This window comes from Lolium perenne, chromosome 7 (genome assembly GCF_019359855.2).
Source record: "Lolium perenne isolate Kyuss_39 chromosome 7, Kyuss_2.0, whole genome shotgun sequence".
Lineage (NCBI taxonomy): Eukaryota > Viridiplantae > Streptophyta > Magnoliopsida > Poales > Poaceae > Lolium > Lolium perenne.
Genome location: NC_067250.2, coordinates 21,549,862 through 21,566,812, shown reverse-complemented (window position 1 = coordinate 21,566,812; position 16,951 = coordinate 21,549,862). Strand labels below are relative to the sequence as shown.

The window sequence follows — 16,951 nt, the reverse complement described above, 5'->3', positions numbered from 1 at the left end:
TCCATAAATAAAACTAAAGTACATGTGTAAACAAAAGAGAAGAGGGATGATCTACCTTGCTGGTAGAGATAACGTCCTTCATGGGAGCCGCTCTTTGAAAGTCTGTTTGACAAGGGGGTTAGAGTGCCCACTACCATTCGTTGACAACAACAAACACCTCTCAAAACTTTACTTTTATGCTCTCTATATGATTTCAAAACTTGAAAAGCTCTAGCACATGATTTAATCCCTGCTTCCCTCTGCGAAGGGTCTTTCTTTTACTTTATGTTGAGTCAGTTTACCTACTTCTTTCCATCTTAAAAGCAAACACTTGTGTCAACTGTGTGCATTGATTCTTACATACTTGCTTATTTGCACTCATCATATTACTTTGTGTTGACAATTATCAATGAGATATACATGTTGAAGTTGAAAGCAACTGCTGAAACTTATATCTTCCTTTGTGTTGCTTCAAAACCTTCTATTAAGAATCTATTGCTTTATGAGTTAACTCTTATGCAAGACTTTTTGATGCTTGTCTTGAAAGTACTATTTATGAAAAGTTTTTGCTATATGATTCAGTTGTTTAGTCATTATATTTTTGTTAGCAAACTATAGACCATTGCTTTGAGTCACTTCATTCATCTCATATGCTTTACAATAGTATTGATCAAGATCATGTTGGTAGCATTTCACTTCAGAAATTATTCTTTTTATCGTTTACCTACTCGAGGGCGAGTAGGAACTAAGCTTGGGGATGCTTGATACGTCTCCAACGTATCTATAATTTCTTATGTTTCATGCTAGTTTTATGACAATACCTACATGTTTTATTCATACTTTATATCATTTTGATGCATTTTCCGGCACTAACCTATTAACAAGATGCCGAAGCGTCAGTTCCTGTTTTCTGCTGTTTTTGGTTTCAGAAATCCTACACAGGAAATATTCTCGGAATTGGACGAAACAAAAGCCCACGGTCTTATTTTCCACGGAGTCTTCCAGAACACCGAAGAGGAGACGAAGAGGGGCCACGAGGCGGCCACACCATAGGGGGGCGCGGCCCCACCCCTGTCCGCGCCGCCATATGGGGTGGGCCCCTCGGGACTCCACCGACATCGCCCCTTCGCCTATATATTCCTCCGTCTCCGAAAACCCTAACAAGATCGGTCTTCCGCCACGAAAAGTTACGTAGCCGCCGCCATCGCGAAGCCAAGTTCGGGGGACAGAAGTCTCTGTTCCGGCACGCCGCCGGGACGGGGAAGTGCCCCCGGAATCCATCTTCATCGACTCCATCGTCATCTTCATCGCCGTTGCTGTCTCCCATGATGAGGAGGGAGTAGTTCTCCCCCGAGGCTGAGGGCTCTACCGGTAGCTATGTGGTTAATCTCTCTCTCCCATGGTGTGATCTTTATGTGATCATGAGCTTTGTATCACTATTAATCTATGTGCTACTCTAGTGATGTTATTAAAGTAGTCTATTCCTCCTCCATGATGTAAAGTTGACAGTGTGTGCATCATGTAGTACTTGGCGTAGGTTATGATTGTAATCTCTTGTAGATTATGAAGTTAACTATTACTATGATAGTATTGATGTGATCTATTCCCCCTTTCATAGCTATTGGTGACAGTGTGTATGCTATGTTAGTACTCGGTCTAAATTGCAACGGTCTATTATGCACTCTAGAGGTTACTTTAATATGAACTCCGGATTCACTCTCCACGGTGTGATGGTGACAGTGTGCGCATCGTGTGTGATTCCTTTATGAAGTTGTGGAGCTTGTTTACTCCGGCTTGAGGTGTGCTTTGTAGCCCTACACAATGAATGGTGTTTGTTATCCAACAAGAGAGTGTTTAAGAGTAGCATTTATTTATTCAGTTATGTGATCATTGTTGAGAGTGTCCACTAGTGAAAGTATGATCCCTAGGCCTTATTTCTAAGCATTGAAACACCGTTTCCAACAAGTTCTGCTACATGTTCGCTTGCTGCCATTTTTATTTCAGATTGCAATTACTACTTATAATCATCCATATTACTTGTATTTCACTATCTCTTCGCCGAACTAGTGCACCTATACATCTGACAAGTGTATTAGGTGTGTTGGGGACACAAGAGATTTCTTGTATCTTAATTGCAGGGTTGCTTGAGAGGGATATCTTTGACCTCTACCTCACTGAGTTCGATAAACCTTGGGTGATTCACTTAAGGGAAACTTGCTGCTGTTCTACAAACCTCTGCTCTTGGAGGCCCAACACTGTCTACAGGAATAGAAGCGTGCGTAGACATCATAGACCTATCGGCACCTGTTTCAACATGGTACTTAACTGGAGGTTGGCTAAAGTGAGGATTTAGGTGGGAGTTTTGAGTTAGAAATCAGTATTTAAGGTTGTTGTAGGCTCCAAATAAATTCGAAATCATTTTGTACATCATATTCGTAAGTTCTGGAACTTTGTTTTATAGTATCGGTTTTCTAGAAGAACTAGTACATCAGGAAAGTATCCGAAGATATGTAGGGGTACGTTTAGGAGGATCAGGTCAAGTTTGGAGCTGGTGACGGCCCGTGTGCAGTGACGACCTTGATTAATAGTTGATGTAGTACAAAACACGAAGGTATCCGAGTATCGGCCAGCTAATCCTGCGCAGTTTTCTTATTCAGTTTGCCATGTACAAGACATTTTAGTCAAACGCTAGCAGCACTTCGGTGGGTTCGTAGGATTTTTTTTCTTCCATAATAAAATATACTCCGGGTTTCAAATTACTGTGTTGCGATGGGTCTCACGTCTTGCACTTGCAATTCTTTACACCAAATACGTTCTCCCTAACGACTAGGAGTAGTATATATATATATACACTGCACCTAATCTCTAAGCTAGCAACGACTCTTCTCTGATCTCTCAAACTATTCTCCTTCCTCGTCGTCGCCAGAGACAATGGAGTTCTTGGTGGAGTCAGGCGGCGCGGAGGCGAATGCCGGGCCGACGTACCGGAACGTGCTGGCCAAGGACGCCGGCCTCCTGCAGTCGGCGCCGGGACTCAACTCCTGCTGGGATGTCTTCCGGTGAGCAATCCCTCCTTCCCACCTCGCCGGACGGCACCTTCTAAATGGATTAGCTAATTTCTCGCCGTCTCTGATCCACCATATGGATGCGTCCGTCGGTTGCAATTGATCTTAATTTGCAGGGCTTCGGTGGAGAAGTACCCCAGCAACCCGATGCTCGGCCGTCGGCCAGTTGTTGATGGCAACGCCGGTGACTACGCCTGGATGACTTACCAGGAAGCGTACGACGTCGTGATGAAACTGGCGGCCTCCATGAGCAAATCGGGAGTCAAACAGGTATACATTGATGGCTTGATTATTGCATCGAAAGTATTGATAAATTTTGGATAGCTAGCTCACGCACATGCCTGAAAGATCAGCAGCCTGGAGAAAGAAACTCCCAAAACGCGTACTCGGATTCGTTGAAAATTAAATAATTAGCATATACAGTTAATTGCTTTACTATATACCACTATGACAGGTTTCTTATACGAACATAATCATGGATACGTGAGCACATCGCATATCTTGCTCATATTATTGGTTAGCTGTAGCCTGTAGCCTGCCAAGTGCCAACCCAGGCTGTGTGTTGAGGAGCTAGTTTTTCATTTCCACGAGACAAGGAGTTGGGCTAATTAAGTGGCACACCAATACTCTACGGGTCTGCCTAGCGCTCGTTCTGGTGATAATTAGCTTAATTCTCTCTTAAACGACGTCGCCCACATTTGAAGAAGAATTGAGTTGCAACCACAGTGCAACATGAAAAACCTCTGTTTAAAATTAATCAACGGCAACCGGTTGCATACTGATTGTTTTTATTCAATTGCAACCGGAGTGAGTTGATTGAGCTTGATCTAAGCTACTTCTCATTTGAACGTGAACTAATATAACTAATACCCTCATATATAATACATATATTTACTAGGTCACCATGAATTTAGCTTTGCAGCAATCTTCTTTCCATCATTTTTCTATTTGGGCTAGCGCGATTGAAGCGAGGTCTCATCTATTTCAATATACATCGTGAGGCCCACAACTGTTAGCACATTTGACTTTAGCAAAGGGTTAACGTACGGCGACTTAGGCTTACGTTTCAACCAAACACGGATAGAGTATTTTTTTACGTACCTCATGAATACGGTTTGCCTGGCTGTGAAGAAAGTCTACTCTTGAAGTTTTCTCCCTGTTGAAATAGTCTAGTCTTCAATGGATCGAACCTCCTGAAATCTGGACAGCTAATTCAAAATTAAGCTCCGGGAGTTGACCAGGCCGTGCCCTGTAGATGCGGCATCTTCCATCCTGATCGGTTTCATTAAATCATACGTATTTTTTAATTTAAAAATTACTTTGTGTCCAAGAAAAACATTGTTGCATTGGTTCAGTTGTACTCTTACCGTTTAATTAACTGAGATTTTGTTTTGGTGTACTGAAGTAGTCAGTATAACTAAAGTGGAAGTGGATCTAAAGCGAATTATCATTTTCAGGGCGAACGCGCTGGAATCTACGGTGCAAACAGTCCGGAATGGATCATAAGCATGGAGGTAATTATATTTTTTTTTAGGAAGAAGGAGGTAATTAATTAGTTCATCATTCCTCACACAGAGAGGTATCTCCAAGAGAACCGAAAGAAAGAGAGGACACCACACTATGTTTGTTAATGTGTGCTCTTGTTAATGAAATCTAACACTGGCTTCCAGGCTTGCAATGCCCTTGGAGTTTGTTGTGTGCCACTCTACGACACTCTAGGTACATGGGTCATGCTGCGCTCCTTAATAGAAACATGAATATATGCTAATCCCCGCCTGTACTTTCAATGTGCAAATTTCGTTGAAGATTTTGCTAATGACTGCCTTGTCCCTGTCATTTTTATCCAGGTGCTAATGCGGTGGAATTTATCACGTGCCACGCAGAAATCCAAATTGCTTTTGTGGAAGAGAGAAAGATTGGAGAGGTAATGAACTAATGGTGGCTTTACTCTGCTTAATATTTTTTTCTTTTTTTTTGTTGAATTTATCCAGGTACTCATGCTGTTTTCGTTTTGAAGTAAAAAAAAATTAAATTTTGACGCTCATTTGGGCTGAAAAAGAAGTGGTTATTTGGGCTAATCAATGAAGCACATGTCATCTGAGTTACAAGCGGCCTGTCTAATTTTAGCCCAATAAGATCGCGCGTTGAGGCCTCGGCCACGAAATTCCTATACACCGACCAGGTCGGCCGTTACGGCGCGCGGTATGGACCGGCCTGGTCGGCCCAGTTCGCAGTGTACTTCGTTTTCTGTTTCTTTTTTCGTTTTTTCTTTTCTTTTCTTTTTTCCTTTTCCTTTTCTGTTTCTTTTTTTCTCTTTTGTTTATTTTTATTTTTTCAGATTCGTAAATATTAAGATTTAAAAAAAAATTGTGAGATTTTGAAAAGTATTCATATTCAAAAAATTGTTCATATTTTCAAAAAATATATTTAAAAAATTGTTCAAATCTCAAAAAATGTTCAATCCCAAAAAATGTTCACAGTTTTAAAATGTTCACAGTTCAAAAATGTTCACAGTTAAAAAATGTTCAAATTTCAAAAATGTTCAATCTTAAAAAATGTTCAAATTTAAAAATGTTCAAACATAAAGATTGTTCAAATTTTGAAGAAAAAAATCGAAAAATGTTCAAAATATAAAACTGTTCAAAATATAAAAATGTTCATATTTTTAAAATATCTGGAAAAATAGTTTCATAAATAATGTTAGATTTTAAAAAAGAAAAATATTAGTAACAGAAAAGAAACAGAAAAAAAGGAAAAAAAAATCGTACCTGAGCTAATGGGCCGCGGCCCAGCCTACCCGACCTGGTCGCTGGGGTGTGCGGCACCCGGAACGAGCCGACCAGGTCGGCGTATAGCAACTCCCCTCGGCCATGACCGACGGCGAACACAGTGGCATTTCCCGGCGCACGCACGTCGCCTTGTCCTGGCCTCGCCGCCCGGCTTTCCCGGCGAGCTGCCGGCGGTCTCTCAGTCTCTGTGTGCAGTGGGTGGTACCTCTCTGCCGTAATTTGTGTGGCGGCGGTCCGTTCCGCGAGAAAGGCGACGGCGCAATGGCCTCTCGCTGCGGCGCTCCCCTCCCCCGCGATCAGAACTTGCCCGACGGGGGTGAACTCTACAGGTTGATTCATATGTTCGTTTTGGTGCGGATCTAAGTTTGCTCGCCAAAGCCAACCAATTGAGATGACCAGTGCCTGCCGAAGAATTTTCAACTTTTGTTTATCCGGATATTCCTAGAGTCCAATTATGCCAGACTTAACACATGATTTCAGGGAATTTGTTTGGAATAGAATATCTGCAGAGTGTTACTGCTGCCAAAAAAATTATGTACTAGCTTACTTTAAAAAAGTTCATGTTTTCCTATTTGCTAATGTTTTCATTTATGGCAGCTCTTGAAAACCTGTCATGCCACTTCAAAGTATTTGAAATGTAAGTTATTTCAATATGCAATAATATATCAATCGATTACATGATTTATCACTCTCGAATTTATATGGATTTTACTATCTCATCTGCAGCGATCGTCAGCTTTGGAGGAGTCACAAATGACCAAAAGGAGGAAGCTAAGAACCATGGGCTTTCCATTTTCTCATGGGAGGAATTCCTGATCATGGTTAGCTTTATTCTTTAGCCGAGCTTACTTTGTACATTACCTTAATTTCCTTCATTACAGAATAATCGAAGTATTCTCTTTTATCTTATTTGATATTCCACTCATTGTCATTAAATATGAATTGATTATATTCTCACAGTGCCATTGCAGCACATCTCAAAGTGGATATGGGACATGACATATGTCTTATTTTTAATCATGCATTTTTCTAGACCTCAGCTGCCTAATAGATCCTTAATTTTCCCTGCAAAGGACAGAAGTCTCCTTGTTAATACATCATGTTACATATGACATATTAGGCATCTTCATTATCCAGGAATGTTATAATAGCGATGTATGACCAAGGCGAGAAATTCTGTGAATGCTCTTAGTCCCTTTTATTGACTTAGTTCAAGACCATCTAGTTCGAAACACTGAACTTTCAAGTTCATTCCATTAATAACATATGGTCTTAGAGTTATATATGGCGGGCTATTAAACCATTGTACGTTTACAAATAAATTTGTATGTCTGACATGTCCACAGGGTGGTGATCATCATGTTGATCTTCCTGAAAAGAAGAAATCTGACATCTGCACAATAATGTACACAAGTGGAACAACAGGGGACCCTAAAGGTGTTATGATATCCAATGAAAGCCTTCTTGTTAACCTGGCTGGTGCTGATTCTGTAATGCAATCTATTGGTGAAGCTGTAAGTATAGAATCTTGAAATATTTGCTACCATATTCTTCAATGAATCATACAAGTCATGTTGGTTGCTCACCGATTTGTTGTTGCAGTTCGATCAAAATGATGTCTATATGTCATATCTTCCACTAGCTCATATCTTCGATAGAATGTTTGAGGAAGTATTCATTTCTCATGGATCAAAAATTGGATTCTGGCGCGGGGTATGATTTGTGAATATTCCTTCTCTACCCTCAACAAGTCAATGGGTTCATACTAAAGTTAGTTTGCGTACATTTGTAGGATGTTAAGTTGTTGGTTGACGACATTGGAGCATTAAAACCAACAATATTTTGTGCTGTTCCACGTGTACTCGACAGAATATATTCTGGTAAACTCCAGATTTTTAGTTGTTTACATAGTTTGATATTTATAACCAGTCAGTTATTTTGTCATTCAGCTGAAATATCTTTTGTTGCACGCATAGTCTGTCAAGAAAGTATAACTGAAGAAGTTTCTCTTATGTCTGGTATTCGTCTTTCAACGTTGCCAGCATGTTTAGATCACCATTTTATCTTGGTGTCATTGTCTGTAAAGACTAAATAAATGAATTCATAAAAGTTGTGTATGTGCTGAACTCTTACAGTGGAGCTAGTTGCCTAGTTGTTGATGCCATACTTTAAAATCAAATGGTTGACACAAATGTCTTTTCTAGAGTGAAAAAACATGTCTGAAAAGGAAACAGTCAGAAACTGAATTTGTTTGATTTACTAAATGGTTGGTTGTGCTTCTTATAATATGCTGTTGACCAATATGCGATCCAACTTATTCTTTTCTGTAGGTCTTACAACCAAGATTTCGTCTGGTGGAATACTGAAGAAAACCTTATTCAATCTTGCATACAAGCTGTAAGTTTACACGTTAAGACTGATAACTTTTTTTTCAGAAGAGTACTCATTTCGTTTGATATTTATGGCACATATTTTCTTCTGATGTTCTTCCTATGTCCTTTCGCGTTCTGTAAGGTCTCATTGTTTGCTCTTCTTATGCATTCAAGAATTTTTGTCATAATCATGGATCATGATAGAATTTCTCATTTGGTAATTATTATCAAATTCTCAGGAAACTAGACAGCATGAGGAAAGGAATTAAACATGAAAAGGCATCCCCATTCTTTGACAAATTAGTTTTCAGCAAGGTAGAATTTTACGTTCAAGAGCACTGTTATATTTCATTAGATAGAATTAAAATTTTAAGTGCAACATAGTGCTTAAACTGTTTATCTTATAGGTGAAAGAAAGACTGGGAGGAAAATTACGTATTATTATATCTGGTGGGGCTCCTCTTTCTGTAGCGGTGGAAGAATTTTTGAGGGTTGTAACATGTGCACATGTTACTCAAGGATACGGTATGCATCTTTGATGTTTAAGTTCCTTCGTCAAGTATAGGCAAGACCTTCAGATGATTTGCACGTATTATTGGCTGACAGAAACACTATTAAATAAAACTTTGCACAATCCTAATTTTAGGACTCACGGAAACTTGTGCCGGAACTTTTGTTGCACTACCAAATGATTTCTCCATGATCGGAACTGTTGGCCCACCACTTCAACATACAGAAGTTCGACTTGAGTCAGTTTCAGAGATGGGCTATGATGCTTTGGCAAGTATTCCTCGTGGGGAGGTATGCGTGAAGGGAAGTGTTCTATTTTCTGGATACTACAAAAGAGAGGACCTAACACAGGAAGTCATGATTGATGGATGGTTTCACACAGGTTAGCGATATCCCAACTTCAGTGGGAGGTGTTAGTTTAACAATCTTTGATAGCTGGATATCATAAGTTAGTATATTCTGGATGATGATTGTAAGTTCAATAATAATGCAGGGGATGTTGGTGAGTGGCAACCAAACGGATCCTTGAAAATCATTGACAGGAAGAAAAATATATTCAAGCTTTCACAGGGAGAATATGTTGCAGTGGAAAATCTAGAGAATATCTATGGTGTTCTTCCAGAAATTGATTCGGTAAATACCTAAATCAATTGTTCACATAGTGAGGAGTTGTCTCATTTCTGTCTTAACTATGTTCGGTCCTACTTTCCTGCCCATATACCTGGAAGTGTTGTGTACAGCATCTGAACATACGGAATTGAAATGTTTTTTTTAAGATAACTGGGTACTTAGTACAGTGGGATGACTGCTGATGCCTTAGTATGTTGCTGAAGTCGTCAGCATCCTTGGAAGCTAATTGAAGATATAATACTATTTCTTTTTTTTCAAGAATAATACTATTTCTTAGATTTGCTTAATTTCTTGAGCCCCATAACTTTTATCATAACACCATCGGAACAGTCGTTTGTAGGGGCATATAATTCAAAATGCATAAATTTAACTCGAAGACTCTGTGGTAAAGAAAATAGTTCCTTCTCAAAATTATGTTGTTTCGGTTGTCTCTTTTGTCATTGTGAGTGCAATCATTTGAGAAACTACACACTACACATGTGTCAAAAAAGTAGGGATACATGAAAAAAACATATTGGTGTTTTCTATATCCAATTCATCCGTCATTCGTCTCAATTTACGTTCCTTCTGGTGATCAATTTCAGATATGGGTATATGGGAACAGTTTCGAATCTTCTCTTATTGCTGTTATAAACCCCAACCAGCAAGTGCTTGAACAGTGGGCTGAACAAAATGGTATTTCTGGAAGTTTGGCTGAACTATGTGAAAACTCGGGAGCCAAAGAGCATTTTGTAGCTGAACTTTCAAAGATTGCAAAGGGAAAGAAGGTAAAGCGCCTGATATTACATATGCGCCACTCACTGTTTGTTCCACATTTCATTAGTGCTAGAATTTACATTTTCCCACTGTTTTTCCTTTGCCAGCTGAAAGGCTTTGAGTTCATAAGAGCCGTCCATCTTGACCCGTTACCATTTGATATGGAGCGGGACCTTATCACCCCAACATACAAGAAGAAACGCCCACAAATGCTCAAATACTACCAGGTTAGATCTCATATCAAACAATATCCTGAATTTTGGCTTATACTGCCCTCCCTTTTCCAAAGTTCTTGCAAGCTTTGTTTCATCTCTGTCATTTAGCTGATATGTTTCCTCGAACGTCCTATGTCTAGGGAGCCATCGACGCACTCTACAAAAGCATGAAATAAGAAAGCGACCATTTCGCAGAGCAGCCAATGGGTTTCTCTAATCCCCAGTGGTTTGATGGAATCACAATGTACATGTAAATTAATTAGCATAAGACTTGATGATGTTTCTCTGCTTTAGTTTTTCAATGCATACTCCACGTGAATTATTTATTTTCTTGAGAATCTATTCCATGTGAATCTTGTTCGGGGCTTTGCATTCTGATTATATGGCAAACTGTTCATTGTGTGGCTGTCTGCGGTCAGCACAGCAGCGTCAGCACATTCTTTTCCTGAATTTCGGCTTATACTGCCCTTCTTTCCCCAAAGTTATTGCAATTATGTCTAATCTCTGCCAGTTAGCTGATTTGTTTCCTCGAAGGTCCTATGTCCAGGGAGCCATCGATGCACTCTACAAAAGCACAAAGTAAGAGAGCGATGGTTCGATGGAATCGAAGTGTGCATCATGTACATTAATTAACATACGACTTGTTGATGGTCACTCTAGTTTTTCACACAACACATATTCCCTGTGAATTCTTATTGTTAAGAATCTATTCCATGTGAATCTTATTCTGGGCCTTGTATTCCTGATTGGTTGAAGGGCAAACTATTCCTTGTGCGGTTGTGCCTCTTGTTCCCGGTCAGCACAGCAGCGTCAGCACAGGTCCTGACACCTGCGTCACTTTCTCTCGTTGCTCTATACGCGGAGACAGGATTGAAGATTCTTGGTCAGTTCTTCGGAATCTTCTGTATTTGTTGACCTGCTGTATCCCACCAATATTGTTGTGCTCTACTGCTCTCCTCTATCCGTGTGATCGTCTGGACCAATGGAATTGGAGTGTTGAATCAATGGTCAGCAGTCAACACTGGCCCAGCTTTGAACATTCTGAACTCCACTGAAATTTCCAAAAAGCAGTCCACAAGGTTAGTGAATGCCAACACGAAAGAGAGAATTATATCCACTAAATGGCAGAGAACATTGTCCAGTCACGGTGAGGCTGTGCATACAGCTGCTGAAATTACATTGAATTATCTTTGAGCTTGAATTAGACCACCACACTTCATTTTACTATTCATTTGGGGAGGTTCGAACATAGGAGGCGAGATTGCAAAGTTGGGTCCGTTTAAGGCTCCAGGTGAATACTATGTCATTTTCGTCAAATTTCTCTGACTTTTCCTCAGCTATTTCTAAGCAAACTCCGAGTTACAAAAATATCTATTAACAGAATGTTCGCACCAAGTACAAGAGATCATCCAGGAATTTCTTCTCCACTAACAAAAATGCTAAACTTTCGAACCTTTTTTTCACTACTAGTGGCACCTTCTAGCAATTTCCGCCCAGCCAAAGCCTTCTCGACGTTCTCGTACGATGTCAAGTATGAGGACCAAAAGACTGGTCAAACCGGGGAGGCACCCAAAGAGCTTAAGGAATAAAAATGATGGAGTAAAATTAACTCGGTTTCCCTCGGTCAAACTCGAAGACCAGATGCGCATCAGCATATATACCCCAAAACCCATCTTAAATCCATCCAATGGTCACCACTTCATCGTCACATCTCTTTCGATCCACTGCACACGTACTCGTCGCTCGTCCCTACAGTTTGTTCGAACTTGCCGTCATCCTTCCATAAACCATTCCTCCCGTCAACCTGCCATTGCCACACACACAAGCTGCAAACCATGCAGGAGGTTGGAGGAGGGGACAGCATGCATCTGCTCCTGAGCATCCTTGCCGACGGCGAGGAGCAGGCAAGGCGCCTCCTGGGCGAGCTGCCGGCGACGGCCGGCAACCAGCTGCCTCCGGCGAAGGAATGCTGCAGGGACGTGGCGCGGCAGCTGCGGTGCACGTTTGGCAAGGCGATCGCCGTCGCCAAGGCCATCGAGGCATCTCATGGCGGCGCCTCGAGCACCGACTCGCCTCGGTCGGCCGAGGAGAACTCCGGCGCTGTCGTGGCTGCAAGCAGGGACGCGGCGCAAGCGCAAGAGAGCCAAGGCATTTGCAAGAGAAGGTGCGTATGTGTAGTATACGATGTTTCAAATGTTATTTAGACACATTGTGCACTTTTTCTACTTCCGGAAATGCTATCTTGCCTTAGCAGGTAGTACTAAAAATGCTGGTTCCTGATCTTTAACATGCTATCTTCTTGTTCAGTTTAGTAATCTTACTTTTTTCGAAATGGATGATGAGATCCCCCCTCCCCCCACCGCCTACATCGAATACATGCATCTGTTCTTTATTTAGATCTAACAATCTTATACCCGCTTCGTTTTAGAATCTGAAGTTCTATATATGTTTCTCCTAAGTCAATTTTCTAAGTTTGATCGAACTTATATAAAAATATTTCAATATCTACAACTTCAAATCTTAAACAGTACAAAAAAGAGGCGTATGATAATTTTTAAAAAAAAACTGGTGATGGTCATGTTAATGTATTTTTTACCATACTTGGCATAATCGAATCGAGAAACAATTCTTGCTTCCAAAAAAATCCTAGGTTAAGCTCACAGGATTCAGATTAAACAATTCCATGTATGCAAAAGAAAGCCGTATCTATGCTAATAAATTTCACTTTTGGTTTTATATTAGTTTTTTTTTAACATTGTCGGTGTTTACCTTTAAAATATGCAAAGAAAAGACACAAAAAATCTAATTATTATCAGTTTTAGTGTCATGCTAGTGGATTATTTTTTGCTTGAACCTCTCATGCCATGGTGTAGGTTGTAACAAGATGAATATGTTGGTTTTTCTTTAAAACTGACAATGTGTCAATAAGTCGGCGGAGGCAAAAGAGAAGTTAATTAAATGGTGCAAAAAAACTATATTTCTTGTCGAAAAACACACAAAAAGTTAACGGTTGGAAAGAATCATGGTAATGACCAATAGAGGTAACATATGTGTCCTGATGTTTTTGTTCCATTTTCTTATGTTGTATCTGAAAGAACATTATCACTTTTTTTATTTTCATTTTTAGGTTTATGTGGGTACAAAACGATGACATTTTTAATTGTACATATTGTAGGCTTGACTCTCATTTTTATTGACTGTAAGTACCTAGAGTCCCATTAAAGACATTCCATTATAAACTTCATAAATATTTACACATGAATCAACATTGAAAATTTCCAAGATCTGGATGTCTGTTGTGTTCCCGTGTGTTATTTACTTTTACTGTTTTCTTTCCATGTAGACAGAACTAAGGAGAAAAAATGTCACACAAGCAAATTGATATCGATACCGGCATCCAAACAATAGATAGCCAAAGCTAAGAAATGATTCTATACACAATTTAGTTACTATCACATAGTAAATACGTGTATGAAGCTAGTAGCATATACTTAAGGAAGAGTTGATATCGCTAATTTTCTGTGGGCGCATCCGCGCATGTCCTTAGTTCTCAACTGATGTCGAGGACCGTTTACCTAATATTGATACCCCGCATAAGATTTAATTTCTTAGGCTTCTTGCTAATGTGGATAAGTTGTGTAATTTAAATATACTTTTAAATAATTTATTAAAAAATCTCAATGATATTAATTGTATCAAAATTTCTGGTCTATTTGCTACACAATTCATACCTAACGTTTCAAATACATGCAAAGTTTTAAGTACATATGTTGTTTCATTTGTGCGAAACGAAAAAGAGAAACTGCTATAGATTGTGAGAAATGAACTAGCATAGATCTTTATTCAGACATCACATATGGGGTGTGCAGATATACACGTGCTTATCGAAGGGAACATAAGCTTTATCCAACTAAGCTACCATGGGGTCTGCAGATACACACGTTCTTAGAAAAAAAAAACCTCAATCTCCTATTTGAATTGTGTGTGAGTAATAATTTTTGCTTATTTGCATCTCGATGCAAAGTCTGGAGGCAATGAGTACTTCCATTTTCTAAAATAAAAATAGTGTGATTATAGTTTCATTCGTCGACAAAGCCGGTTGCCTTTGCCATGACAAATAACATTGCACCTGTCTTCCGTCCCATGAAAATTCAAATCATGCATTTCAGAAGTGGCTCCTGGGAATTTTTCTTTAAAATGAGGGAACTTTCTCACGTTATAACTTCTTACAGAAAAATATCATTATACATATTTACGTTGCATATAAAAAAATTCGGAACTAAATTCTACAGATTTTGAATAATGTTTGAAATACTTGCAAAGTTTCAAGTCTATATGTTGTTTCATCTGAAAGAAATGAAAAGAGAAACTGTTACAGATTGTGAACATTGGGTAGAACTGTCTTTGATGCAGGACATCACACATATAGGGGTTTGCAGCTACACACGTGCTTAGAAAATAATCCTCAATCTTCCTCTGATCCATAACAATTGTCATGGTTTTAGTTCAAACTTAAAGTAAAACCATGATATTTATTATGTGTCGGAGGGAGTATATGAAACGTGTGCGTGCATTAAATTTTGTTTATCTGCATCTCGATGCAAAGGCTAGAGGCAATGCATACTTACATTTTCTAAAAAAAAAGAACATAGTGAGATTATGGTTTCTTTGGTCGATAAAGTCAGTTGCCTTGGCAAGGACAAATAACATCACAGTTGTTGTCCATCCCATGACAATTCAAATGATTTCGGGAGTGGCTCTTGGGAGATTTTTTTTTTCAAATGGTGGAACTTTGACTTTCTACAAAAATATATTTCTGGACTTATTCTCTGATATGTCTGGAGAGGTACATAACCTTTTCCTAAAGAAAAGCTGAATTACCGCACGAATGGGCAGACTAGAAAGCGGCAGATCGAGTAATGTCAAAAGTGGTTCTTTGGTGTTTTGGTCAAAAAGAGAATGTACATCAATCATAATCGACGGATTCAGTACTTGAACATTATTAACATTTGCGTCAGTCAACGAGAAAATTCAGTATCTGATCTTTTTGTTCCGTGGTCCTGAAATCACACAGGAAGGGCCTCCCAAGATGGACCCAAAAATTCCGAATACCAGACGCAAATTTAGATTACACTCCAGATGACGGGCTCAGCTGGAGGAAGTACGGCCAGAAGGACATCCTCGGCGCCAGATTTCCAAGGTTACTCGGAATTTTCTGATCCATATTCAGACTTTGATGCTACATTTTTACTTCAGTATGTACTGTATAATTCATCAGACTCTAGTTTCTGAGGGATGCCGTCGTTGTGTTGTGCAGGGGCTACTACCGCTGCACGTACCGCAACTCGCAGGGCTGCCCCGCCACGAAGCACGTGCAGCGCTCCGACGCCGACCTCGCCGTGTTCGACGTCACGTACCAGGGCGAGCACACGTGCCACCAGAATCAGCGCAACGCCGACGCCGCGCCGCCTCCTCCCGCCGTGGCAGCCGCGAGCGACGGCGGCCACCACCCGCCATTGCAGGACCCGGACGTGCAGATGCTGGCGAGTTTCAACAACAGCCTCAAGGTGGAGACCGACGGGATGCCGCGGTCTTCATCGTCCTTCCACGGCCACGACGTCTCCGCTGCCGCCTTCTCCTTCCCCTACCCCACGTCAGCGGGCTTCACGCCGGTTGAGTGCACCGGCTACAAGCAGCTGCCGGCCGGAGGTGGCTGCTTCTCCGCGGCGCCGTTCTTCTCGCCGGCCGCCACGACGTCGGCCGAGTCGGGCTACTTCTCCGTTGCTGCGCACTTCCCTGCGGTGGGCACGCGCGGGCCGGAGTCGTCGGAGCTCGGGGAGGTCGTCTCCGCGGCAACGTCCTCAGCGGCGGTGGCCGCCCGGCTCGACAACTCGCTGTACGAGTACCAGCTGCACGACGACGATTTCAACTCGTTCTTGCCAAATGCTCGGTCACCCTTCTTCCCATGACCAGCACGGAGACGCGTGATGGTCGGATGGAATAATCAACTCAGGGTTACGTAGCAAAGAGATCAAACTAAACATGCTCTATGTTTCGTTTTGTTAAATCTCGGACGATTGATATTTTGTTAAGTCAAACATCTAAATGAAAATGCAACTATAGTTCAGAGAAATGTGCGAATCGCATTCAATTACACTTTTCTAAGATAAGTTGCACTTTTTGTGAAAACTGCAGCCGTGTGGTAGAAAAACGAAACTCATTCAATTGCACTTTTCTCGAAACTACAGCCGTATATTTTTCATTCACGGTAAATAAGATTTAAGAAAATCTAAATGGTCTAAAACTTAATAAACGTTTTTCTCTTAAAGGATAATCAGCGGTGGTTTTATGTGAAAAAAACGCATCGTACGTTAAAAATAACATATCAACGGTGTGTAAAAAAAATCCGTGATAACCGTATCCTGGCCTCGACGACCCATCGGTCATCATTGCTCAGGACGCTCCCGTCCTCTAACGCGAAGGTGCGCCACCGTCACCCACTCACCCAGGGTTGCACCCGCCTCTACATCCCTCGACTTCGCCAGCCGCCCCGCTGGACGTTGGGAGCACACTTTTGAAGCAGGAGGCCGGGAGCGGGAGCAGTTGCAGGCAGAGCAGACGATAGCGAGGAACCG

At 40.9% G+C, this 16,951-nt stretch overlaps 2 protein-coding genes across 2 annotated transcripts; both read left to right on the top strand.

Moving 5' to 3' along the window:
- The first annotated feature begins 2,851 nt into the window (after positions 1–2,851).
- LOC127318133 (long chain acyl-CoA synthetase 4) lies at positions 2,852–10,676 on the top strand. Its single transcript, XM_051348756.2, has 18 exons — positions 2,852–3,038; positions 3,161–3,314; positions 4,502–4,558; positions 4,715–4,763; positions 4,892–4,968; positions 6,431–6,470; positions 6,560–6,654; positions 7,180–7,347; positions 7,436–7,546; positions 7,626–7,713; positions 8,164–8,230; positions 8,445–8,520; positions 8,613–8,730; positions 8,852–9,097; positions 9,209–9,348; positions 9,930–10,112; positions 10,209–10,328; positions 10,457–10,676. The coding sequence occupies exons 1-18, from the start codon at positions 2,911–2,913 to the stop codon at positions 10,490–10,492; spliced, it is 1,953 nt and encodes a 650-aa protein (XP_051204716.1). The 5' UTR covers positions 2,852–2,910; the 3' UTR covers positions 10,493–10,676.
- Positions 10,677–10,791: 115 nt separating this feature from the next.
- Positions 10,792–16,467, top strand: LOC127318134 (uncharacterized). Its single transcript, XM_051348757.2, has 3 exons — positions 10,792–12,480; positions 15,391–15,516; positions 15,634–16,467. The coding sequence occupies exons 1-3, from the start codon at positions 12,152–12,154 to the stop codon at positions 16,283–16,285; spliced, it is 1,107 nt and encodes a 368-aa protein (XP_051204717.1). The 5' UTR covers positions 10,792–12,151; the 3' UTR covers positions 16,286–16,467.
- Positions 16,468–16,951: the final 484 nt, after the last annotated feature.